Source organism: Oncorhynchus mykiss, chromosome 7 (assembly GCF_013265735.2).
Source record: "Oncorhynchus mykiss isolate Arlee chromosome 7, USDA_OmykA_1.1, whole genome shotgun sequence".
Classification (NCBI taxonomy): Eukaryota; Metazoa; Chordata; class Actinopteri; order Salmoniformes; family Salmonidae; genus Oncorhynchus; species Oncorhynchus mykiss.
The window spans coordinates 38297090-38323951 of NC_048571.1; the positions used below are offsets into that span (position 1 = coordinate 38297090).

The window sequence follows — 26862 nt, forward strand, 5'->3', positions numbered from 1 at the left end:
GACTTTGACTTGACTAACACCTGGATATGTTTATTTTTGAACCATTCCTTTATAGATTTTGCTTTATGTTTTGGATCATTGTCTTGTTGGAAGACAAATCTCCGTCCCAGTCTCAGGTCTTTTGCAGACTCCATCAGGTTTTCTTCCAGAATGGTCCTGTATTTGGCTCCATCCATCTTCCCATCAACTTTAACTATCTTCCCTGTCCCTGCTGAAAAAAAGCAGGCCCAAACCATGATGCTGCCACCACCATGTTTGACAGTGGGGATGGTGTGTTCAGGCTGATGAGCTGTGTTGCTTTTACGCCAAGCATAATGTTTTGCATTGTTGCCAAATGTTCAATTTTGGTTTCATCTGACCAGAGCACCTTCTTCCACATGTTTGGTGTGTCTCCCAAGTGGCGTGTGGCAAACTTTAAACAACACTTTTTATGGATATCTTTAAGCAATGGCTTTCTTCTTGCCACTCTTCCATAAAGGCCAGATTTGTGCAATATACGACTGATTGTTGTCCTATGGACAGAGTCTCCCACCTCAGCTGTAGATCTCTGCAGTTCATCCAGAGTGATCATGGGCCTCTTGGCTGCATCTCTGATCAGTCTTCTCCTTGTATGAGCTGAAAGTTTAGAGGGACGGCCAGGTCTTGGTAGATTTGCAGTGGTCTGATATTCCTTCCATTTCAATATTATCGCTTGCACAGTGCTCCTTGGGATGTTTAAAGCTTGGGAAATCTTTTTGTATCCAAATCCGGCTTTAAACTTCTTCACAACAGTATCTCGGACCTGCCTGGTGTATTCCTTGTTCTTCATGATGCTCTCTGCGCTTTTAACGGACCTCTGAGACTATCACAGTGCAGGTGCATTTATACGGAGACTTGATTACACACAGGTGGATTGTATTTATCATCATTAGTCATTTAGGTCAACATTGGATCATTCAGAGATCCTCACTAAACTTCTGGAGAGAGTTTGCTTCACTGAAAGTAAAGGGGCTGAATAATTTTGCACGCCCAATTTTTCAGTTTTTGATTTGTTAAAAAAGTTTGAAATATCCAATAAATGTCGTTCCACTTCATGATTGTGTCCCACTTGTTGTTGATTCTTCACAAAAAAATACAGTTTTATATCTTTATGTTTGAAGCCTGAAATGTGTCAAAAGGTCGCAAAGTTCAAGGGGGCCGAATACTTTCGCAAGGCACTGTATATACAGTCGTGGCCAAATGTTTTGAGAATGACACAAATATTAATTTTCACAAAGTTTGCTGCCTCAGTGTCTTTAGATACTGTATGTCTGTCAGATGTTACTATGGGAATACTGAAGTATAATTACAAGCATTTCATAAGTGTCAAAGGCTTTTATTGACAATTACATGAAGTTGATGCAAAGAGTCAATATTTGCAGTGTTGACCCTTCTTCAGGACCTCTGCAATCCGCCCTTGCATGCTGTCAATTAACTTCTGGGCCACACTGATGGCAGCCCATTCTTGCATAATAAATGCTTGGAGTTTGTCAGAATTTGTGGGTTTTTGTTTGTCCTCCCGCCTCTTGAGAATTGACCACAAGTTCTCATTGGGATTAAAGTCTGGGGAGTTTCCTGGCCATGGACCCAAAATATTGATGTTTTGTTCCCCGAGCTACTTAGTTATCACTTTTGCCTTATGGCAAGGTGCTCCATCATGCTGGAAAAGGCTTTGTTCGTCACCAAACTCTTCCTGAATGGTTGGGAGAAGTTGCTCTCGGAGGATGTGTTGGTACCATTCTTTATTCATGGCTGTGTTCTTAGGCAAAATTGTGAGTGAGCCCACTCCCTTGGCTGAGAAGCAACCCCACACATGAATGGTCTCAGGATGCTTTACTATTGGCATGACACAGGACTGAGGTTAGCGCTCACTTTGTCTTCTCCAGATAAGCTTTTGTCCAGATGCCCTAAACAATCGGAAAGGGGATTCATCAGAGAAAATGACTACCCCAGTCCTCAGCAGTCCAATCCCTGTACCTTTTGTAGAATATCAGTCTGTTCCTTATGTTTTTCCTGGAGAGAAGTGGCTTCTTTGCTGCCCTTCTTGACACCAGGCCATCCTCCAAAAGTCTTCACCTCACTGTGCGTGCAGATGCACTCACACCTGCCTGCTGCCATTCCTGAGCAAGCTCTATACTGGTGGTGCCCCGATCCCACAGCTGAATCAACTGTAGGAGACGGTCCTGGCGCTTGCTGGACTTTCTTGGGTGCCCTGAAGCCTTCTTCACAACAATTGAACCGCTCTCCTTGAAGTTCTTGATGATCCGATAAATGGTTGATTTAGGTGCAATCTTACTGCCAGCAATATCCTTGCCTGTGAAGCCCTTTTTGTGCAAAGCAAAGATGACGGCATGTGTTTCCTTGCAGGTAATCATGGTTGACAGAGGAAGAACAATGATTCCAAGCACCACCCTCCTTTAGAAGCTTTCAGTTTGTTATTCGAACTCAATCAGCATGACAGAGTGATCTCCAGCCTTGTCCTCGTCAACACTCACACCTGTGTTAACGAGAGAATCACTGTCAGCTGGTCCTTTTGTGGCAGGGCTGAAATGCAGTGGAAATGTTTTTGGGGATTCAGTTTATTTGCATGGCAAAAGAGGGACTTTGCAGTTAATTGCAATTCATCTGATCACTCTTCATAACATTCTGGAGTATATACAAATTGCCATTATACAAACTGAGGCAGCAGACTATGTGAAAATCAATATTTGTGTCATTCTCAAAACTTTTGGCCACGACTGTACATACAGTGCCTTGCGAAAGTATTCGGCCCCCTTGAACTTTGCAACCTTTTGCCACATTTCAGGCTTCAAACATAAAGATATAAAACTGTATTTTTTTGTGAAGAATCAACAACAAGTGGGACACAATCATTAATTGGAACAACATTTATTGGATATTTCAAACTTTTCTAACAAATCAAAAACTGAAAAATTGGGCGTGCAAAATTATTCAGCCCCTTTACTTTCAGTGAAGCAAACTCTCTCCAGAAGTTCAGTGAGGATCTCTGAATGATCCAATGTTGACCTAAATGACTAATGATGATAAATACAATCCACCTGTGTGTAATCAAGTCTCCGTATAAATGCACCTGCACTGTGATAGTCTCAGAGGTCCGTTAAAAGCGCAGAGAGCATCATGAAGAACAAGGAATACACCAGGCAGGTCCGAGATACTGTTGTGAAGAAGTTTAAAGCCGGATTTGGATACAAAAAGATTTCCCAAGCTTTAAACATCCCAAGGAGCACTGTGCACTCAATAATATTGAAATGGAAGGAGTATCAGACCACTGCAAATCTACCAAGACCTGGCCGTCCCTCTAAACTTTCAGCTCATACAAGGAGAAGACTGATCAGAGATGCAGCCAAGAGGCCCATGATCACTCTGGATGAACTGCAGAGATCTACAGCTGAGGTGGGAGACTCTGTCCATAGGACAACAATCAGTCGTATATTGCACAAATCTGGCCTTTATGGAAGAGTGGCAAGAAGAAAGCCATTTCTTAAAGATATCCATAAAAAGTGTTTTTTAAAGTTTGCCACAAGCCACCTGGGAGACACACCAAACATGTGGAAGAAGGTGCTCTGGTCAGATGAAACCAAAATTGAACTTTTTGGCAACAATGCAAAACGTTATGTTTGGCGTAAAAGCAACACAGCTGAACACACCATCCCCACTGTCAAACATGGTGGTGGCAGCATCATGGTTTGGGCCTGCTTTTCTTCAGCAGGGACAGGGAAGATGGTTAAAATTGATGGGAAGATGGATGGAGCCAAATACAGGACCATTCTGGAAGAAAACCTGATGGAGTCTGCAAAAGACCTGAGACTGGGACGGAGATTTGTCTTCCAACAAGACAATGATCCAAAACATAAAGCAAAATCTACAATGGAATGGTTCAAAAATAAACATATCCAGGTGTTAGAATGGCCAAGTCAAAGTCCAGACCTGAATCTAATCGAGAATCTGTGGAAAGAACTGAAAACTGCTGTTCACAAATGCTCTCCATCCAACCTCACTGAGCTCGAGCTGTTTTGCAAGGAGGAATGGGAAAAAATGTCAGTCTCTCGATGTGCAAAGCTGATAGAGACATACCCCAAGCGACTTACAGCTGTAATCGCAGCGAAAGGTGGCGCTACAAAGTATTAACTTAAGGGGGCTGAATAATTTTGCACGCCCAATATTTCTGTTTTTGATTTGTTAAAAAAGTTTGAAATATCCAATAAATGTCGTTCCACTTCATGATTGTGTCCCACTTGTTGTTCATTCTTCACAAAAAAAAATACAGTTTTATATCTTTATGTTTGAAGCCTGAAATGTGGCAAAAGGTCGCAAAGTTCAAGGGGGCCGAATACTTTCGCAAGGCACTGTATCCACATAATTTTCCTCCCTCATGAAGCCATCTATTTTGTGAAGTGCACCAGTCCCTCCTGCAGCAAAACACCCCCACAACATGATGCTGCCACCCCCGTGCTGCACGGTTGGGATGGTGTTCTTCGGCTTGCAAGCCTCCCCCTTTTTTGGTCATTATGGCCAAACAGTTATATTTTTGTTTCATCAGACCAGTGTACATTTCTCCAAAAAATACGATCATGTCCCCATGTGCAGTTGCAAACCGGTTTTGGAGCAGTGGCTTCTTCCTTGCTGAGCGGCCTTTCAGGTTATGTTGACATAGGACTCGTTTTACTGTGGATATAAACACTTTTGTACCTGTTTCCTCCAGCATCTTCATACGGTCTTTTGCGGTTGTTCTAGGATTGATTTGCACTTTTCGCACCAAAGTACGTTCATCTATAGGAGACAGAACGTGTCTCCTTCTTGAGTGGTATGACGACTACGTGGTCCCAATGTGTTTATACTTGCATATTATTGTTAGTGCAGCTGAATGTGGTACCTTCAGGCATTTGGAAATTGCTCCCAAGGATGAACCAGACTTGTGGAGGTCTACAATGTTTTTTCTGAGGTCTTGGCTGATTTCTTTTGATTTTCCCATGACGTCAAGCAGAGGCACTTAGTTTGAAGGTAGGCCTTGAAATACATCCAAATTATGTCAATTAACTTATCAGAAGCTTCGAAAGCCATGACATAATTTTGTGGATTTTCCAAGCTGTTTACCGGCACAGTCAACATGGTGAATGTAAACTTCTGACCCACTGGAATTGTGATATAGTGAATTATAAGTGAAATAATCTGTCTGTAAACAATTGTTGGAAAAATGACTTGTGTCATGCACAAAGTACATGTCCTAACCGACTTGCCAAAACTATAGTTTGTTAAAATTTATGACTGCAATCCTCCTAATGGGATAAGTGTCATCAACAACCACTGAATAGCATATTCAATAAATATTACTAAACATATTTATATTCATGAAATCACAAGTGCAATATAGGAAAACACAGTTTAGCCTTTTGTTAATCCACCTGTCGTGTCAGATTTTGAAATTATGCTTTACAGCGAAAGCAATCCAAGCATTTGTGTAAGTTTATCGATCGCACGACAAAACATTGAGTACACTTAGCATCAGGAAGCTTGGTCACGAAAATCAGAAAAGCAATCAAATTAATCGTTTACCTTTGATGATCTTCGGATGTTTTCACTCACGAGACTCCCAGTTACACAACAAATGTTCCTTTTGTTCTATAAAGATTATCTTTATATCCAAAATACCTCTGTTTGTTTGTCGCGTTATGTTCAGAAATCCACAGGAAAGAGCGGTCACGACAACGCAGACGAAAATTCCAATTAGTTTCCATAATGTCCACAGAAACATGTCAAACGTTTTTTATAATCAATCCTAAGGTTGTTTTTAAAATATATAATCGATAATATATCAACCGCAAATGTCTTTCACAGTAGGAGAGGGAAAAGCAATACCTATCCAAACTCTGCTGTGCGAGCAAAACTCATGTGACCACTTGACGCGATGTTATTGTTCTGGCTAATTTTTAAAAATAAAATCCTGAAACTATGTCTGAAGACTGTTGACACCTTGAGTAAGCGATAGGAAAAGGAATCTGGTTCATATCCCTTTAAATCCAGCAAAGGGAGGCTATGGAACATGGAGTTTTCAAAATAGAAGCCACTTCCTGTTTTGATTTTCCTCAGGGTTTCGCCTGCAATATCAGTTCTGTTATACTCACAGACAATATTTTGACAGTTTTGGAAACTTTAGAGTGTTTTCTATCCAATACTAATAATATGCATATATTAGCATCTGAGACTGAGGAGCTGGCCGTTTACAATGGGCACCTTTTCATCCAAGTTGTGTTAAGAAGTGTGGCTTGGTTGGGTTGTGTTTCGGAGGACGCATGGCTTTCGACCTTCATCTCTCTCGAGCCCGTACGGGAGTTGTTGCAATGAGACAAGATAGTAACTACTAACAATTGGATACCATGAAATTGGGGAGAAAATGGAGTAAAATAAAAAAAAATTAAATTTAAAAAATCTGTGGAGTGGTTGAAATAGTTTTAATGACTCCAACCTAAGTGTATGTTAACTTCCGACTTCAACTGTAGCAATTATAAATGTCCATGGGGATGGGGGGCCAGGGTAAATGTACATTGGGGGGGGTCAGCTGGTTCAGGCCCGGGGAAGTCAATCTCTGGACTCTGGCGTTAGTGTCAATGAGGCCTTTTTTTAGAGGACACTGAGGAATGACCCCTTTAGGCCTTAGTGTCCTGTTTGTCGATGGGAGATTTGGCATCAAGACAAATTAACTTCTCAGCTGACCATAGGTTAACATTAGCTTGATAAAAAAAAAAAATCACAAACCATTTATTTCACAATTTGTTGCAGGAAGGACTACAGTATATTGTTAGTGTGTGGTAAAATGTTTGTTCTACAGTCTATACACAGTACAGTCCAGGTTGAACTTTATTTAACTAACTAATTGGGACATCAAAGTACAACTCAGCAACAATTTTTATAAAAGTAGTCATTTGTTTTTTTAATTCATTTTCATTTAAGGCAATCCAATACAAAGCATTTCACAACCCACCGTATGACAACGATCATATACAACAACAAAAAAACGTTTCAAATAAAAAGGGGGAACCATGCACATGAGAAACCCAGAGGGATAAACAACAAAGGTGAAAAGAGGAGGATCACAAAAAATGGTGTTAATAAAAAATAATGAACAATTAATTGTTGCAACATGCTGGTCGGTTACAGTTTTCCCATGTGTGATCTCTCCTCCTGTCAAGAGATCTCACGGCAACAACAGAAATGGCCAGGCATGAGAGAGAGAGAGAAGAGAAAGTTGACAGCCCACTGAATTTGTGGCCATTAGTCCAGATGAAATGGTGTCTATAATCCCATTTATACCTGGTGCTAATATGGATCCTTTGTCCTGATCTTGTCTACATTCTGATTGTGCCCACATTTCCAGAAATGGATCTACACAGAAATGTGCTTAAAACGTGTCTGATATCCATCTGCATTGCGATCAGATTTCCTGGCACTTCCTTTATGCAAATAGCTTCACAGCTATTCATTCAAAAAAATATGTATTTATTGTAAGACACATATTGATGTAATCGGATATTGGTGCCACTTTTCAATGATTTTAGATGGTTGAATAATGATGATTTAAATGGTTTCTCTGTCCAGATCTGTCTACACCTGTAAGATATCCAGACATGATGTGTGTCTGACTACCTCCAGAGGTGGGCAGAATGATCAGATCCCAATCAGATCACAATGTGTCTTTTGATTGCGCATTTTTTGACCGGTGTAGACATTCAGAATGTGGATAAGATCAGGACAAGGACGCAAGCTAGAACCAGTAATAAATGGGGCTAGTGTTACAGATAGTTGGCACAGAATATAAAACACTGTCTTTCCATCCCAGGTGAGTGGATGGACCTTGTTCACAATCTGGCAATCCTACAGATCAGGGGTCGATTGAGGCAAGATTGAGGACTTGGCAGCGGAGCCTAGTGGTTAGAGCATTGGACTAGTAACCCAAAGGTTGCAAGTTCAAATCCCCTAGCACAAATCTGTTGTTCTGCCCCTGAACAAAGCAGTTAACCCACTGTTCATAGGCCCTCATTGAAAATAACAATTTTTTCTTAACTGACTTGCCTAGTTAAACATTTAAAAATAAATACTATTTTTTTATAGCGTAGCCATAGAAATAGAATTACTAGAACGAATAACATCCCCATTGAAGTCAGTGTGCAAGTCTACTTCTATTATTGTGGCGTTGTCGGCAGAATAAATGGCTTTTTATCATACAAATTCCAGAAAAAATTAAGTGAATCATATAATATATCAATAAGATCATCACTATCTCTAAAAATGTATAAATAAACATACTGTCGAAGTACCAGTACACCTGTTAAGGAATAGAATAAAGTGCTTTCCTTAAAGTTTATCAGTAGGAATATGTACTGTTGTAAACCACTCTTATTATTGAACACACACACTCACTCCTGATACTCTAGGTTCACACCACTTAGTAAGAAAAAACAAGCCATATAATTAACTGTATAGATATCAGATATACCATTTGTCTTTATCCCCATATATTATACACAACACTGTACAGAACCAGGTTTAGCCATTTCCAAAACATACAGTACTCTTAGCGAGTATGACTCCAAGAGAAGAGAGCTGTGAATAGGGTTGCAAAACTCCGGTAACTTTGCAAAAAGTCCTAGGTTTTCAAGGAATGTTCCTTGTGATTCCAGGAATTTTCAAAGCAGGATTTCTGGAAAACCTGTACATTTTGGAAAAGTTAACAGAATTGTTCAACCTTAGTTGTTTTATCAGGCTTGGTTGGAATGCTGTCTACAGTACGTTAAGGCCTACAGAGTATTTAGCTAGCTGAGGAGATTTGTCCCTCTGTCTGTCTGTCTATGTGTGCACCGTGCAGCAGGTGTCCAGACTGTCTATACTCCTCAGCTTGATTTAATTTGCCTGGCTTCATCTGATTATAACACAATAATGGCTTATTCTCAGGGAGCAGAGAAGCTGTTGGGTGACCAGAGAGAGAGAGGGGTGGACAGTAAAGGACTGGTGGGCGAGTTATTGTTGGTTATGAAAAGGTTTCAATGGAATTCAATGTGATTCAAGTGAATACATTTGCTGTCTTTATCCAGCAGTTTAATGTCAATAAACAAAAATCCATTCACTATGGGAATTGGGGAGATGGAGAGAGAGAGAGAGAAGAAAATAGTAGTTGAAAGAGTTGTATATATTTTCACTCTTTGACTGATGAAATATAGGACACGGTAAACTATCAGAACCCTTGAAAAAAATAAAGCAATACTTCTGATGTATGTATGTATGTATGTATGTATGTCACAGACAGGTTCTAGTGTGTCCAAACGCTGATGTGCATAGTTACATTCCTGTGGTGGTGGTTAAGTGGTTTAGAGAGCTATGATGAGTTCTCCCTTGTGCTTCTCCATATTGTTAAACTATCCTTGTTTGTAATTGAGAAATCCAAACTGGATGGTCACATATTAATTATATATCCTTATATATCCATGCCACTTTTGATACATTATAAATACAGACATATGGGGAATTCCATCCTATATACGAACATGCTTTAAAATAGAAAGCAAGAGAAGAGTCTACAACTTATGGGAGTACAAAGAGCAAAGACACTCAATGACTAAAAAAGAAAACTCACAAGGTGAAAACACTTTTCTTTTTTTCAACCTTAAATCATAAAGCTACAAATTAATATGGGAATGTGTCTTAGGCCCAAAACAAAACAAAACAAAAATGAATGGAAAAGTATCCAAAAACATCACCTTATCACACACTCTAATACACCAATGGCGAGCTAGGTCAAAAGTCAAAGATCAGAGTTCAGATGAGAGTTCCACTTGTCCCATTACAGTTAGACAACCAGATCACAGACAGGCACAAGTTTCAACCACAATATGACCCCACATGACCCCTTCACCCACCCGCTCTCAAACAAGACAAGAAGAAACAGTCACTGGCCCATGTATGTTGATAAAAAGACAAGTCCTTGTATGGTCTGTCCATTGCCGTCTCTCTTTCGCAGAGAAACAGACAGAATAGATAGAATCACAATGAACAGAAATGCTGTTGTCTTCTCCAGAGAGTCACCTGTCTGGGAGAGTCCTGACACAAACACCTATTGCTTCAGCAACTTCCTATTACATCACTTCCCGTCCCAACATTCCAATCAGGAAGTAGAGAGTTCCCAGGGTCTGCAAATCTTTGACTCCGTCTCTCGTCAGTACTCAGTGTAAAGGTTTGTGTGGTGGGCTCAGATCTGTGTGTGGTGTGTGTGTCCAGGGGGTGTGTAGGGAGGCGGTGTGGGGTTTGGTTTGACACCCCTACTCTTCATATAGGAGATTAACTGATCAGGGATCTCAGCCAGGACATCCTTGGCTAGCCGGGCCATACTTAACACGTGATTTCCTGTTCGGTCCATGTAGTCTCTAAATGGGACAAACTGACAGGGAGAGAGCAAAGACACGATAGCAACTGAGAAACAGCCTGGGATAACACTACAACATATGAACATTTTCATTAATAATACATTACACATATTTATACATCCTTTTGAGCCTAGTGGTTAGAGCGTTGGGACAGTAACCGGAAGGTTGCTGGATTGAATCCCCGATCTGGGAAGGTAAAAATCTGTCGTTCTGCCCCTGAACAAGGCAGCTAACCCACTGTTCCCCGGTAGGCCAACATTGTAAATAACAATTTGTTCTTTAACAGACTAGCCTAGTCAAATACAGGTTAAATAGAAATGAAACAATCATTAATACTGATAAGGCTCATCCTTTGTACTGCCTTCGCCTTGTTGTTCTTTTACACAACAGTTAACCAGCATTCCCAGGATTTTTACTCTGTATACCTTCCCGTTTTGAAATTCCTTGAAATTCCTCTTGAAATCAATTTAACAAAGCAATGTAACCTTCCATTCATCCATTTACTTAACCCCTCTTGTACAATGTCTGTACAAAGTCTTACTCTGGATAAAGACCTCCTGGAAAACCCGGACATTTCTACTGCTCAAGGTTACGATGTGTTTGTTTATAGCCGTGTTCATGGTCAGTTTGCGTCACTGAACTGTGTGTGCGCGCGCGTGTGCTTGTGTGTGTGTGTGTGTGTGTGTGTGTCTGTGTGAGTCACCTGGACAATATCTCTCTCTGCAAGCTTCCCTCTGGATGAAATTCTGATGTCATCACCGTCCAACTCCACCATGGCTGCAAGGTAAAGAGATCACACAACCCCGAACATGTACAACGCATTTGTTTTGAACCAAGATGTATCAAGGTTAGTCTCGTTGAGAGGAGCATCTCGTTCACAAGAGAAACGAGGAACATGATGAAATACAATTTCTGTTTTTTTTGTTTGTACATTTTTAAAGGGTGTGTGTGCCCAGTACAGATGTAGGATCTTCATTAGAGATGTATTGCTACGGCAGGGTAACAATCCAGCAGCAACATCTACTATTATTATTACTACGTAGATTTAGAATTCATCTACATTTCTGTAGGGGTTGACACATTTTTTTCCCCCTCTGGGAAAATCAAGTCTGACGTTTGAAAGTGGAAATTCGAAACTCCAGAAGTCTTTTTAAACCTCAAATACAGGGAAGAACTGAGAAGAAAGTAAGACTGTTTTTTTGTTGTTGTCCCTAAATACCGAGAGATCGATTGGAACTGGAGACAACATATTTTACGACAAACAACTTATATACAGTGAATTCGGGAAAGTATTCAGACCCCTTGACTTTTTCCACATTATGGAACTTGTCAGAACCAGGATGAACCCATCCATTAGCCCTGATTACTTTAAACTACATTACATTAAAAACCCTTCAACACCATACCACTCTACTCTCCTCCACACACAAACACGCATGCACTGCACGTACAGTAGGCACACGTGTTGTCTCTCTCTCTCCCTCCCTCCCTCTCCTCTGCTGAATCAAATTTGTTGCTAATGGTCTTGCAGGCCATCCGTCTAACTAATTGCTAGAAGTGAGAGCGAATAGGGGCTACAGCTACTGTACCTGGCTGCTGTGTGTGAATTGTAGAAATTGAATCGCTCTCAATAACTTATATTGAACAAAAATATAAAATGCAACAATTTCAACGGTTTTACTGAGTTTACAGTCCATATAAGGAAATCAGTCAATTTAGATAAATAAATTAGGCCCTAATCTATGGATTTCAACTGACTGGGAAAGGGGCACAGCCATGGGTGGGCCTGGGAGGAGCCAGGCCCACCCACTGGGGAGCCAGGCCCAGCCAATCAGAATTAGTTTTTCCCTACAAAAGGGCTTTATTACAGACATAAATACTCCGCAGTTTCATCAGCTGTCCGGTTGGCTGGTCTCAAGACTATCCTGCAGGTGAAGAAGCCGGATGTGGAGGTCCTGGGTTGGCGTGGTTACACGTGGTCTGCGTTTGTGAGGCCAGTTGGACGTACTGACAAATTCTCTAAAACGACGTTGAAGGCGGCTTATGGTAGAGAAATTAACATTCAATTCTCTTGCAATAGCTCTGGTGAAAATTACTGCAGTCAGCATGCCAATTGCACACTCCTTCAAAACTTGAGAAATAAGCTCAAATAAGCTCATTTTAAATGAGCTCCCTCATTTTAGAGAAATAAGCTTTTTGTGTGTATGGAACATTTCTGGGATCTTTTATTTCAGCTCATGATACATGGGACCAATACTTACATGTTGCGTTTATATTTTTGTTCAGTATAGCTTTCAGGCCAGGTTAATGGTGATAATGAGAATATGGACGGAGCGTAGATTGCTTTTTGATTAGTTGTCTGACTGTATCAATCGGGCACTAACAATCAGCCTCATACGTTAAATGATATATCATCGGATCTTGGTAGAGTTTAAACATGAAACACTAGGTTATATTTGAAACATGAAATACTAGGTTATATTTGAAACATTAAATACTAGGTTAAAGTTTAATAAACCTTCATTTTAAACGAGTTTTAGTACAGTTTCAGGCAATGTGAGTATTGAGCAACAATACCAGGTAGTAACTTTTTCCTTTGATATTTTTTTGCTATAAAAAAAACTACAACAACAAGTATCGTAAACTAAGTGAGATGCAGCTACTTACCGTCAAACTCAGCCTGTCCCACTCCCACGATAATGATGGACATGGGCAGTTTAGCCCCCTGAGGAGAAGAACAGGAACACACCATAATGTTATAGAGACTCTGATGGTCATTCAACACAGCCTACAAATCCTAACGCTTAACTCTTGACATGACCACTTCACAACTCCAAAACACTCTTGATATGACACACATGTAAAGTACATCCATTCTCTTTTTTCCATATAGACAGAGAAAAATGGAAATATATTTGAGGCTGTTCCATACAACCTGATCTATTACACAGATACATAGTCATGTATAAGTGAAAGACATGTAGGAGACATGGGTCATTTACTTTCCTGAGAGACCGATGAGTCTCTTACATGCTATACTACACACAAATGCACGCCCACACAACTCCAAGAGGGCAGTCGTATTCATTCAAGCTCACAGTGAGTCTCCATTGTTGTTGACCCAGATGTGATCTCCATGCTATATATTCTGTGACAGCTACATGGTTAAACACCCAGTTATAGGTTAGTACACCACACCACTAATATTCTGGAGAGGAGAGCACTTTAGCTTGATGAAGGGCCATTAACTATGAATGGGTCTTTATTGCTGCAGACACATGGAGTACAGAGAGAGAGAGCAGCGCATTGTTACTGGGTGATCTAAACCATTTCTGCACAGTTTGCATCTCTATCTGGGTGCATCTCTCTCTGTGTGCAAACCCACCATAGCACCGGCTCCAATCTAAGTGCCATTGCCATTTAGCAAACTCCAGGTGGTGCTATGGTTAGATGACATTAAAATAGAGGTCTTTGGTCAAGCACACCAATGCTGGGTTTAGCCTTCGAAAGAACAATGCCAAAGGCTCAGTGTCGACCCTTTTCTCATATTTTGTTTTTATTACTTGTTAAACAAAATCTCTTTCTCTGAGCAATTCTATTAGTCTAAAATAAAATAAAATACACTGTGGCTCAGTATTTGTATTATTTATTCCATACAGCGCAGTCTTTTTTTGCTCATCTTTATCAAGGAAGCCAATAAACATTGGTAAAGTGTTGATTAGGTAGGAGTTGGGAGATTGAAGATGACTGGGAATGGGGAGGCAACCCTTCCCGCCAATTACCCTCCCAACCACTCCCAAGACAAGTCCTGCGGAAGCAGGAACAGGAGCTGGAGGAAGTTACTTCTAGACTATGATCCAAGGTCCAATTTAGCGTTTTTTTAACCCTAATGTTTCGTATTGGGGGAACTGATCTGAAATACCTTGTAGTTATTTGTGCTTAAATCATAAAAAATATATATTTCAGATGGATGCATATTCTCACAGAAACTGCATTTGTCTCCAGCCCAAGACTAACGCAGCGTGTCAGCTGACCTAGTTTGTTACGGGGGCGAGATCTACTTCTCTGTCTTGTCATCTCTGTTATTACCCTGAAACAGATTGATGATCCCAAAGTATCAGTGTTCAACACTGTCAGTCCCTGTCCTCCCACGCCACGCCACACACACACACACACACACATACACAGCTCATCAAGTATTTATGCTGCTAAAATATGCTGACGTGTGCGGGGAGGGGGGCTTGGAGTGTGAGTGGGTAGACTTTAATTAAACTACAAAAACATTCCAATAAAATAACTATGCAAGGTAGAAAAAAACACTACGTTTTTCTTAGACAAACTTTAATTAGATAGAGAATGGATTGAGAAGCCTATTTTTCATGTATTTCTCTCTCCGACTCCCCACCTCTCTCATTTCTCCCCCTCAGTCGTTCCTATCAATTCAAACACACTGAAACGGACAGTATCTTTAATTAAAGATACACCATGGTGTTAGGACTGTAGTCAGTTAACAATAGAACCGCTGGGCTTCTCAGCCTCCATGTATCGCTATCAGGCGTCCCCTTTAGCCTACTTATCACAATTATCCACTGTGTTGTTGTGACAACCGGGCTATACTCGTATTCTTAATATTATCCGTAAATTGACAGTTGATTCTCCTGATCAGAAAAAAAGGGTAATGTTTTATAACGCCTAAAAATTGGCAAACGACCAATCTCCTCAAAGGTTTATTTATAGACCAAAAAAATATGTAGATTAGGAGCAGTGTGTGGCGGTGACTGTGTCTGTGTGTCTGTGCAGTAGCGTAGTTTAATCATGACGGGCCCAGATGCCCCCCAAAAATGATGGGCCCCTATCACCAGTCATATTTCCCCTCAAATTCAAATTATTTTTTTGGTAAGGCTGTGTGGTAATAGAACCTAGTCTAAGGGCACATTTGAAGCTGTTACCAGAGAAGCCGCAATATAGCCAATACATTCAACGCTATGGATGGCGGTCAGAAATTAACCCGTTTAAAAGTCGATCAGCACCACGGAAAGAACAAAGCGGTCAAAAAAAACCCACCCTATTTTATCTGCAAATAATAGGCAATAGCCTATATTACAAAACATAAATATATAGATCAATCTCTTGACTGAAACACCAAAACACAGCTAATGACCGAGTGCATGCTCGCTGAAGTTATGCATGGTGCAAAACCGGTATTTCAAATGATCTGCCTCCCACAGAGGCCTATAGCAAAAACACCAGCAAATCAATCAAGTGGAGCATTGAAACAGCGTAAGTGCTTACTATTATTACCATAGCCTAGTTAAAAGTATAGGCTATGATGACAATGAAATGGCTCAGCGGCCGTGCACCAGAACATGGTTTCCAAAGACAGAAAGACAAGCAATGTAAATGAATATCGATTTATCTGGGTAGCCTGCCCTGTAATAATCTAAACTCACTCACTCATTTGATTGGCATTCGACGGGCCTTGCGCTCTGCGGAAGTCGTTGACAATTGAAATTCATGGTCCTGGACCTGGTGTTTTCAATGGACAGAATGGTCAACCCACTCAGTCTCTCCTGTACCATGCTGCTCCGCAGGTATGATTTCATTATTTTACCTTTGGAAAAGGAGCGCTCGGCACTGGCTACCGTTAATTAAAGGCAGAGTCCTAAAAAAATAGCATCGCTGTAACTACTTCCCCAAATGTAGCAGTGACTGAATTGTTATCCACAATGAGCATATTGGCCAGGTCTCTCACTGTAGTGTGCTTTGCTATTTACATTCTTAAAAACAGGCCCTGAAAGAGAGTAATTGGCCAGGGAAGCTTGCTGATATATCTTTGCTGTAATGTTCAGCCAGCCGGCTGGCGGTCTCGAAGAGCGCATCATCATCTGCGTTGGCCAGGGTAGTGGGATGGATGGAGTCAAACAGACTTGATGTTGCCCGCATACTTTTAAATCGGTTTGACAGCTGGTAGATAACGATGTCAGGGTTTGCATTAAAGACGTTGACACTAAAACGACTCTCCCCATCAGACAGTCGCTCGTCCTCACATAGCTCATCAAAATGACGCCTAACCTTCCTTCTCCGAATGTATTCAAATGCGTTCTGAGCTTCCCATTTTTGTCGGCAAGCGTCTTTGCAGTGACTTTGGCCATCTCAAAACCCCGTCGTAATCCGGACAGGACCTTTATCATGTCCTTGCGTAGGCTGACTGCTCTGTGCAGGCATCCCTCTCGCCCTTCTTGTCACTTAAAAGCACAATCTTGGTGAGGGCCTTCATTACGTCCACATATCTGTATCTCTGGGCCGCAAGGGACTCATATCTAAATGACCTGCGGGTGGGACACAGTCGTTTTAGAGTTACATTTTTTTCTCTGATGCATAATCAAATATACCACTCAACATTGACCATCTCTTTATGCTATGCCCGAAGAAGGTGTATAACAGTTCAACAGTTTTATAAAACTTGAATAGCCAGGTTAAGATTGGGTGCTGCGCAATGCACACAAACAGCAAGCGGCTCTTTTTCGGATATTCTGGCCTGCACACCCGAATAGACCCCGCTCATGTCAGCAGCTACATCATACCTCCCTGCCCACGACATTTTGAAATATCCAGCCCATTATCCTCTATGCTGCCCAGGATTTTAGGACGTGTCAGCAGTCTCCAGAAATCCTAAAAACGACTCTGTGATGGTCAGATCTGTGGCGACATTATTTGCATCCCTTATCACTCTCACATAGCGATACACTTGGCTTAACTGGTCTACTTTGGATACATCCGGTGTGGTGTCATAATAATAAAATAAAAAAAAGGGCTTCCTGCATCTCTCCCTGCATGTCACACTTCACTCTCTCGGCTAAAATATACATCAGCTCATTTTTTGATTTGAGGACTGAGATAGTTCACGGATCCTGCGGGGTGTTCTAAAAGTTGTTTCAGAACTGGGTTGTAAAATGACAGCAGTTCAATTGTACTGTTGGCCTGCCCCAGCTTTTCACGGTGCCGTCTGAACGCCACAATGCAAGTGTGAGAGTTACATTAACTATGCGCTCCAACACCTGTCGCCAGAAATTTGCTGCGTTTACTCACGCCTCTCTCCATTTCTGCGTCAATAGTGCCATTGAGCTTCCATTATTCATGTAAATCTGGGATGTCACCCACGCATCAGAGAAGAAAGGGGCACTCCGATCTCAGAACAGCCAGCAAGGCTCACAATACGCAATCTAGTTTGGCCGAATAACATAGCCACGTGGTAATTTGATTCCTGCCTTGGTTGTAGTGGTGTAATACGACTCGGAAAAACACCGCCTTTCGTCATCTCTTGGGAATGGGCCAATAGGCTTACACGAGTGAAACAGTATAGCTTCCGTTCCTCTCCTCGCCCCTACCGGGGCTGAACCAGGGACCCCCTGCACACAACAACCACGAACCATCTTTACTATGAGGATTCTGTGTTATGCATTATAGCCCGTTACCATATATGTGATTGAATATTATCTGCTGTTGTCTTGTGTGGATGTATGTGTTATGCAACATAGCTGATTTGAGACATTGTTAACAGTTTCAGGGCCATGGGCCTTTCTCATGATGGAAAAATACAGAATAACATGAAGACAGGAACTGTGCAATGAGTTGGGGGGGCACATTCAGAACGTAGTGTTGCGAGAACAAACAGTATTTTGTTAGATAACAGGAGCCAGGTGCCTAATAACTGTATATTCTACACAACTACAACGACTGATCGCTGAAGCGCTTAGGGGGCTGGGACCAGCTCGGGCGCCAACAATCAACGATAGGCTGAGTGAGTTTAAACCACGCCCAGTCTCTACTCTGACAGGCCAGCTCGGAAGCAGGAACTACTTCTGTCAAGAGTATATTATAATATTTTTGTCAGGAACAAGTCAGTTCTCTGTTTGCCCTGCGAGGTGTGACAGAGAGCCCGTATATACGAAAATTGCATTTACCACTTATTGCTTAGCTAATAAAAAATACATAGCATACAATGGGGTGACTCATTGTCATATTTATCCTGATACCAGATTCGATTGACCCTAACATTACCCATCGCTCAACAAAAGCCGCGGCCCTTGCAGAGCAAGCGGAACAACTACTTCAAGGTCTCAGAGTGAGTGACGTCACCGATTGGAACGCTATTAGCGCAAACCCCGCTAACTAGCTAGCCATTTCACATCGGTTACACGTGTGGTTTAACTTTTGCATCCACATTTGTTGCATAATGCCCTCTGTCAGTTGGATAGATTAAAAGGCCGTCTGTCCCATTTCCACCTGTTTCCTCAGCCGACACGATTCTAGCCTCACCCTGCTCCCTATCCCCCCGCCCGACCCGGGGATAGCTGGTGCTCAGGGTGTATCCGCCGAAACCTGACAACCTGTACCCTCCTCTGTCAAAGTCGCTTCTTCTGGCACAATGGAACAGCTTGGCCTGGGCTCACTTGACCCGCTAAAAGCTGCTACTGGCGATGATAAACCTACATCCTCTTTTGCATTTGAAAAAGGAATCTAATTTAACTCATTTTGATACCTCCTTTGCGTTCAATTTTTTTGGCCTTCCTCTTTTGGGATCCACTTGTGTTGATACATTGCTGATTTTTAAATCCGGAATTTTCTATTCTCGACCTTCTTTATTTAATTTTGTCCATTGTCTCTTGACACAATGAGGTGTGTTCCGCCTCCTCATTAATTCACATAGAAGTAGCCCATTTCACTGTTGCAGACAATTTAAGTTTTGAGGCTTTACTGAGCCGGACAAACTATTCGCTGAGGAGAGGCTAAGCACTTTCCCAGACATTTGCACCTCTCCAGTCAGAAAATTACTTGCACAAACATTTTCCCCCTGGCGCATTTTCCGGCTGGCGCCCGCATTGCCTTCATTATTGTTTTCCACACTAAAAATAACTTTGGACATGTCTGCATTCATATCAAAGTAAGTGCCTGATTACACTATCATTATACTTTCTGTATATGTGACTCATCAGCTGGATTCAGTCTTTCGTAGCAAAATTAGAACATTTGTTTGTTTTTTTACATTGGATAAAATTAGAGACTCTACAAAAATGGTATATCATACACTGCATTTTTGAGGAACAATGGAAAGTAATTATTCTTTGAAAGTTGCTAAACTTGTAAACTCACTTTTGAGAAAATGGCCTTTGAATGTTTTGGTAGCTAGTGAAGAGCTCTTCTTTGTCTACACCCATTCAACATCTTTCACACCAGAAACTACAATATGAATTAGCTAATAGCAATTACTATTTATAATTAATCACATCACGGGTGCGCTCATCATTGATTGAAATAATTGAGTAAAACATTTTCTAGAAATGAAAAGTAATCCGCCGATGGGTAGTTTGTGCATGCCGGAATGTTTTTTTTTTGCATCAACCAAAGATAATAAGAGGAGACAAGATGAGTTTGATCTGTTTATAGTATGCATTTTGAAGGGGGAGTGTCATCTACGATCATCCACTTCCCTTAATTCACTTTTGGAAGTTTACCCAAAATATGAGTGAACCATTCCTTCACCTCATTAGATGAGTGGGAGGCCCCCGTGCACAACTGAGCAAGAGGACAAGTGCATTAGAGTGTCTAGTTTGAGAAACAGACGCCTCACAAGTTCTCAACTGGCAGCTTTATTAAATAGTACCCACAACGTCAACAGTGAAGATGCAACTCCGGGATGCTGGCCTTCTAAGCAGAGTTGCAAAGAGAAAGCCATATCTCAAACTGGCCAATAAAAATAAAATATTAAGATGGGCAAAAGAACACAGACACCGGACAGAGGAAATCTGCCTAGAAGACCAACATCCAAGAGTTGCATCTTCACTGTTGATGTTGAGACAGGTGTTCTGCGAGTACTATTTAACGAAGCTGCCAGTTGAGGACTTGTGAGGCATTTGTTTCTCAAACTAGACACTCTAATGTATTTGTCCTCTTGCTCAGTTGTGCACCGGGGCCTCCCACTCCTCTTTCTATTGTGGTTAGAGCCAGTACAAAAGCGCTTTCTAATGATCAATTAGCCTTTTAAAATGATAAACTTGGATTATCTAACACAACGTGCCATTGAACACAGGAGTGATGGTTGCTGATAATGGGCCTCTGCACGCCTATGTAGTATTCCATAAAAAATCAGCCGTTTCCAGCTACAATAGTCATTTACAACATTAACAATGTCTTCACAGTATTTCTGATCAATTTGATGTTATTTTAATGGACAAAAATAGTGGTTTTCTTTTAAAAACAAGGACATTTTTAAGTGTCCCCAAACTTTTGAACAGTAGTGTATATTCTTTTAATCAAAATGTGTTTTTTTGGGGGCAGAAATGCCTTCTGGAATATGTGAACTTTCATGTGCCTTAATAACAAATGTGTATTTCATCTATAAATACAAATAAAATGGTTAAATTACGAGCCTAGTTGGTTTAGCCACGGAAAAAGACAGGAACTTTCCCGCTGGGCATGATTGGCTGAGATAATGGATGGACTGAACATACCGGGAGATGAGTTTGGATTGGTCTGCCATGCAACATGTTTCTGTTTATAACGTGAGCTGCTCAGTATGTGTTGAGAGCCCTTTCTACCGCATCCATTTTTAAATATATAACGTTAGCCAACTAGAACAAAAGTTTTTCTACTTTTCTCAACAACATTGAATGCCCTGAATCTATTGACCAATCAGTTGGGGAAAGTGATTTGTTACTTTCTGCACACGCCACAGTCAGTGTGAACTGGAGTGACTTGACACAACGCTGCCCAAACAAGATGTAGCTACGAACAAAACTGAGTTAAATGGTTCCAGTCTGCCGTGAAGCATTCATCAATGTATACGGGTAAGAGTCTAGATACATTTTTAGTTAGTATACATTTCTAATTTTGTCAGAAAGTCATTTTTCATTGCAAGTTACAGTGTACTGTTAGCTAGCTAGTAAACGTTAGCTTGCTGGCTCGCTAACTAACGTTACATGTATGATCTGTGTAGTAATATTATTTGAACCAGAAATCCAGTTGCATTCTTAGTTATAGCCTAATGTTAGCTAGCTAACGTTGAACCTGGTTGGTATAGTAGTAGCGTGAGTTGGGATTATGCCGGTTCATTGTGACCCATCCACTTAGCTAGATGTGGCTGGGTGTTGTTTACAGAATTTCCTTCACATGACCCATCAATTTAGACAAGTTTGTCAGGTAAGTGTCATCTAATAATGATAAAATATTTTTATCTGGACACTTTCTGTTTTTGATATTGCTTCTCTGCAAGTAACCATTTCATTGTACTGTTTACACCTTCTGTGTCACGGTGAGTGAATGAGGACCCAAAAGCGAATTAACTTAACAGAGCTTCTTTAATAACCAAACCTAGGTAGGTTCAGACAGACCGGCAGATTCCGACAGGACAGGACAAGGTTACAGCAAACATGACGATAGTCTGGTTCAGGCATGAAACACAACAAACAAGAATCCGACAAAGACAGGAGCAGAAACAGAGAGAGATATAGGGACCTAATCAGAGGGAAAAAGGGAACAGGTGGGAAACGGGGTGAATGGGTAGTTAGGAGGAGACAAGGAACAGCTGGGGGAAAGCGGGGGAGAAAAGGTAACCTAATACGACCAGCAGAGGGAGACAGGGTGAAAGGAAAGGACAGAAAGACACAACATGACAATACATGACAGTACCCCCCCACTCACCGAGCGCCTCCTGGCGCACTCGAGGAGGAAACCTGGCGGCAACGGAGGAAATCCTCGATCAGCGCACGGTCCAGCACGTCCCGAGAGGGAACCCAACTCCTCTCCTCAGGACCGTACCCCTCCCAATCTACGAGGTACTGGTGACCACGGCCCCGAGGACGCATGTCCAAAATCCTGCGGACCCTGTAGATGGGTGCGCCCTCGACAAGGATGGGGGGGGGGGAAGACGAGCGGGGGCGCGAAGAACGGGCTTGATACAGGAGACATGGAAGACCGGGTGGACGCGACGAAGGTATCGCGGAAGAAGAAGTCGAACTGCGACAGGATTAATGACCCGAGAAATACGGAACGGACCAATGAACCGCGGGGTCAACTTGCGAGAAGCCGTCTTAAGGGGAAGGTTCTGAGTGGAGAGCCAAACTCTCTGACCGCGACAATATCTAGGACTCTTAGTTCTACGCTTATTAGCAGCCCTCACAGTCTGCGTCCTATAACGGCAAAGTGCAGACCTGACCCTCTTCCAGGTGCGCTCGCAACGTTGGACAAAAGCCTGAGCGGAGGGGACGCTGGACTCGGCGAACTGAGATGAGAACAGCGGAGGCTGGTACCCGAGGCTACTCTGAAAAGGAGATAGCCCGGTCGCAGACGAAGGAAGCGAGTTGTGGGCGTATTCTGCCCAGGGGAGCTGTTCTGACCAAGACGCAGGGTTGCGAAAAGAAAGACTGCGTAAGATGCGACCAATAGTCTGATTGGCCCGTTCTGCTTGACCGTTAGACTGGGGGTGAAAGCCGGAAGAGAGACTGACGGAAGCCCCAATCAAACGGCAAAACTCCCTCCAAAATTGAGACGTGAATTGCGGACCTCTGTCCGAAACGACGTCTGACGGAAGGCCATGAATTCTGAAAACATTCTCGATGATGATTTGTGCCGTCTCTTTAGCAGAAGGAAGCTTAGCAAGGGGAATGAAATGAGCCGCCTTAGAGAACCTATCGACAACCGTAAGAATAACAGTCTTCCCCGCTGACGAAGGCAGTCCGGTGACAAAATCTAAGGCGATGTGAGACCACGGTCGAGAGGGAATGGGAAGCGGCCTGAGACGGCCGGCAGGAGGAGAGTTACCGGACTTAGTCTGCGCGCAGACCGAACAAGCAGCCACGAAACGACGCGTGTCATGCTCCCGGGTGGGCCACCAAAAACGCTGGCGAATGGAAGCAAGTGTACCCCGAACGCCAGGGTGGCCGGCTAACTTGGCAGAGTGAGCCCACTGAAGAACGGCCAGACGAGTAGGAACGGGAACGAAAAGAAGGTTCCTAGGACAAGCGCGCGGCGACGGAGTGTGAGTGAGCGCTTGCTTTACCTGCCTCTCAATTCCCCAGACAGTCAACCCGACAACACGCCCCTCAGGGAGAATCCCCTCGGGGTCAGTGGAGTCTACTGAAGAACTGAAGAGACGAGATAAAGCATCAGGCTTGGTGTTCTTAGAGCCCGGACGATAAGAAATCACGAACTCGAAACGAGCGAAAAACAGCGCCCAACGCGCCTGACGCGCATTAAGTCGTTTGGCAGAACGGATGTACTCAAGGTTCCTATGGTCAGTCCAAACGACAAAAGGAACGGTCGCGCCCTCCAACCACTGTCGCCATTCGCCTAGGGCTAACCGGATGGCGAGCAGTTCGCGGTTTCCCACATCATAGTTACGTTCCGACGGCGACAGGCGATGAGAAAAATACGCGCATGGGTGGACCTTGTCGTCAGAGAGGGAGCGCTGAGAAAGAATGGCTCCCACGCCCACCTCTGACGCGTCAACCTCGACAACGAACTGTCTAGAGACGTCAGGTGTAACAAGGATAGGAGCGGATGTAAAACGATTCTTGAGGAGATCAAAAGCTCCCTGGGCGGAAACGGACCACTTAAAGCACGTCTTGACAGAAGTAAGGGCTGTGAGAGGAGCTGCCACCTGACCGAAATTACGGATGAAACGACGATAGAAGTTCGCGAAGCCGAGAAAGCGCTGCAGCTCGATGCGTGACTTAGGGGCGGGCCAATCAATGACAGCTTGGACCTTAGCGGGATCCATCTTAATGCCTTCAGCGGAAATAACAGAACCGAGAAATGTGACGGAGGAGGCATGAAAAGTGCACTTCTCAGCCTTCACAAAAAGACAATTCTCTAAAAGGCGCTGGAGGACACGTCGAACGTGCTGAACATGAATCTGGAGTGACGGTGAAAAAATCAGGATATCGTCAAGGTAAACGAAAACAAAGATGTTCAGCATGTCTCTCAGGACATCATTGACTAATGCCTGAAAGACAGCTGGAGCGTTAGCGAGGCCGAAAGGAAGAACCCGGTATTCAAAGTGCCCTAACGGAGTGTTAAACGCCGTCTTCCACTCGTCCCCCTCCCTGATGCGCACGAGATGGTAAGCGTTACGAAGGTCCAACTTAGTGAAAAACCTGGCTCCCTGCAGGATCTCGAAGGCTGAAGACATAAGAGGAAGCGGATAACGATTCTTCACTGTTATGTCATTCAGCCCTCGATAATCTATGCAGGGGCGCAGAGACCCGTCCTTCTTCTTGACAAAAAAAAACCCCGCTCCGGCGGGAGAGGAGGAGGGGACTATGGTACCGGCGTCAAGAGCTACAGACAAATAATCCTCGAGAGCCTTACGTTCGGGAGCCGACAGAGAGTATAGTCTACCCCGGGGGGGAGTGGTTCCCGGAAGGAGATCAATACTACAATCATACGACCGGTGTGGAGGAAGAGAGGTGGCCCTGGACCGACTGAACACCGTGCGCAGATCGTGATATTCCTCCGGCACCCCTGTCAAATCACCAGGCTCCTCCTGTGAAGAAGAGACAGAGGAAACAGGAGGGATAGCAGACATTAAAAATTTCACATGACAAGAGACGTTCCAGGAGAGGATAGAATTACTAGACCAATTAATGGAAGGATTATGACAAACTAGCCAGGGATGGCCCAAAACAACAAGTGTAAAAGGTGAACGAAAAATTAAAAAAGAAATGGTTTCGCTATGATTACCAGAAACAGTGAGGGTTAAAGGTAGCGTCTCACGCTGAATCCTGGGGAGAGGACTACCATCCAGGGCGAACAAGGCCGTGGACTCCCTTAACTGTCTGAGAGGAATGTCATGTTCCCGAGCCCAGGTCTCGTCCATAAAACAGCCCTCCGCCCCAGAGTCTATTAAGGCACTGCAGGAAGCTGACGAACCGGTCCAGCGTAGATGGACCGACAAGGTAGTGCAGGATCTTGAAGGAGAGACAGGAGTAGTAGCGCTCACCAGTAGCCCTCCGCTTACTGATGAGCTCTGGCTTTTACTGGACATGAAGTGACAAAATGACCAGCAGAACCGCAATAGAGACAGAGGCGGTTGGTGATTCTCCGTTCCCTCTCCTTAGTCGAGATGCGGATACCTCCCAGCTGCATAGGCTCAGCTCCCGAGCCGGCAGAGGAAGATGGTAGTGATGCGGAGAGGGGGGCAACGGAGAGCGCGAGCTCCTTTCCACGAGCTCGGTGACGAAGATCAACCCGTCGCTCAATGCGAATAGCGAGTTCAATCAAGGAATCCACGCTGGAAGGAACCTCCCGGGAGAGAATCTCATCCTTTACCTCTGCGCGGAGACCCTCCAGAAGACGAGCGAGCAAGGCCGGCTCGTTCCAGCCACTGGAGGCAGCAAGAGTGCGAAACTCAATAGAGTAGTCAGTTATGGATCGATTGCCTTGACATAGGGAAGACAGGGCCCTGGAAGCCTCCTCCCCAAAAACAGATCGATCAAAAACCCGTATCATCTCCTCCTTAAAGTCCTGATACTGGTTAGTACACTCAGCCCTTGCCTCCCAGATTGCCGTGCCCCACTCACGAGCCCGTCCAGTAAGGAGAGATATGACGTAGGCGACACGAGCAGTGCTCCTGGCGTAAGTGTTGGGCTGGAGAGAAAACACAATATCACACTGGGTGAGGAACGAGCGGCATTCAGTGGGCTCCCCAGAGTAACACGGCGGGTTATTGATTCTGGGCTCCGGAGATTCGAAAGCCCTGGAAGTGGCCGGTGGATCGAGGCGGAGATGGTGAACCTGTTCTGTGAGGTTGGAGACTTGGGTGGCCAGGGTCTCAACGGCATGTCGAGCAGCAGACAATTCCTGCTCGTGTCTGCCTAGCATCGCTCCCTGGATCTCGACGGCTGAGTGGAGAGGATCCGAAGTCGCTGGGTCCATTCTTGGTCGGATTCTTCTGTCACGGTGAGTGAATGAGGACCCAAAAGCGAATTAACTTAACAGAGCTTCTTTAATAACCAAACCTAGGTAGGTTCAGACAGACCGGCAGATTCCGACAGGACAGGACAAGGTTACAGCAAACATGACGATAGTCTGGTTCAGGCATGAAACACAACAAACAAGAATCCGACAAAGACAGGAGCAGAAACAGAGAGAGATATAGGGACCTAATCAGAGGGAAAAAGGGAACAGGTGGGAAACGGGGTGAATGGGTAGTTAGGAGGAGACAAGGAACAGCTGGGGGAAAGCGGGGGAGAAAAGGTAACCTAATACGACCAGCAGAGGGAGACAGGGTGAAAGGAAAGGACAGAAAGACACAACATGACAATACATGACATTCTGTTTCCAGTGCATGTGACAAATCAACTTTTTATTTTATTTGATACCGTTTGTGTTTACCAGAGACGGTAATACGAAG

The 26862-nt window shown here is 43.3% G+C and overlaps 1 protein-coding gene across 2 annotated transcripts in view; it reads right to left on the reverse strand.

The window, feature by feature from the left end:
• Positions 1–6940: 6940 nt before the first annotated feature.
• The window catches only part of LOC110527714 (copine-5), a 195640-nt gene continuing 175718 nt past the window's right edge, over positions 6941–26862 (reverse strand). For both annotated transcript variants that reach the window (XM_036983207.1, XM_036983206.1), the window contains 3 exons: positions 13119–13176; positions 11155–11228; positions 6941–10465 (listed from right to left, as the gene is read on the reverse strand). In XM_036983207.1, coding sequence (XP_036839102.1) covers positions 10277–10465; positions 11155–11228; positions 13119–13176 — 321 coding nt within the window. In that variant the 3' untranslated portion in view covers positions 6941–10276. The remainder of the gene's footprint in view (positions 10466–11154; positions 11229–13118; positions 13177–26862) is intronic.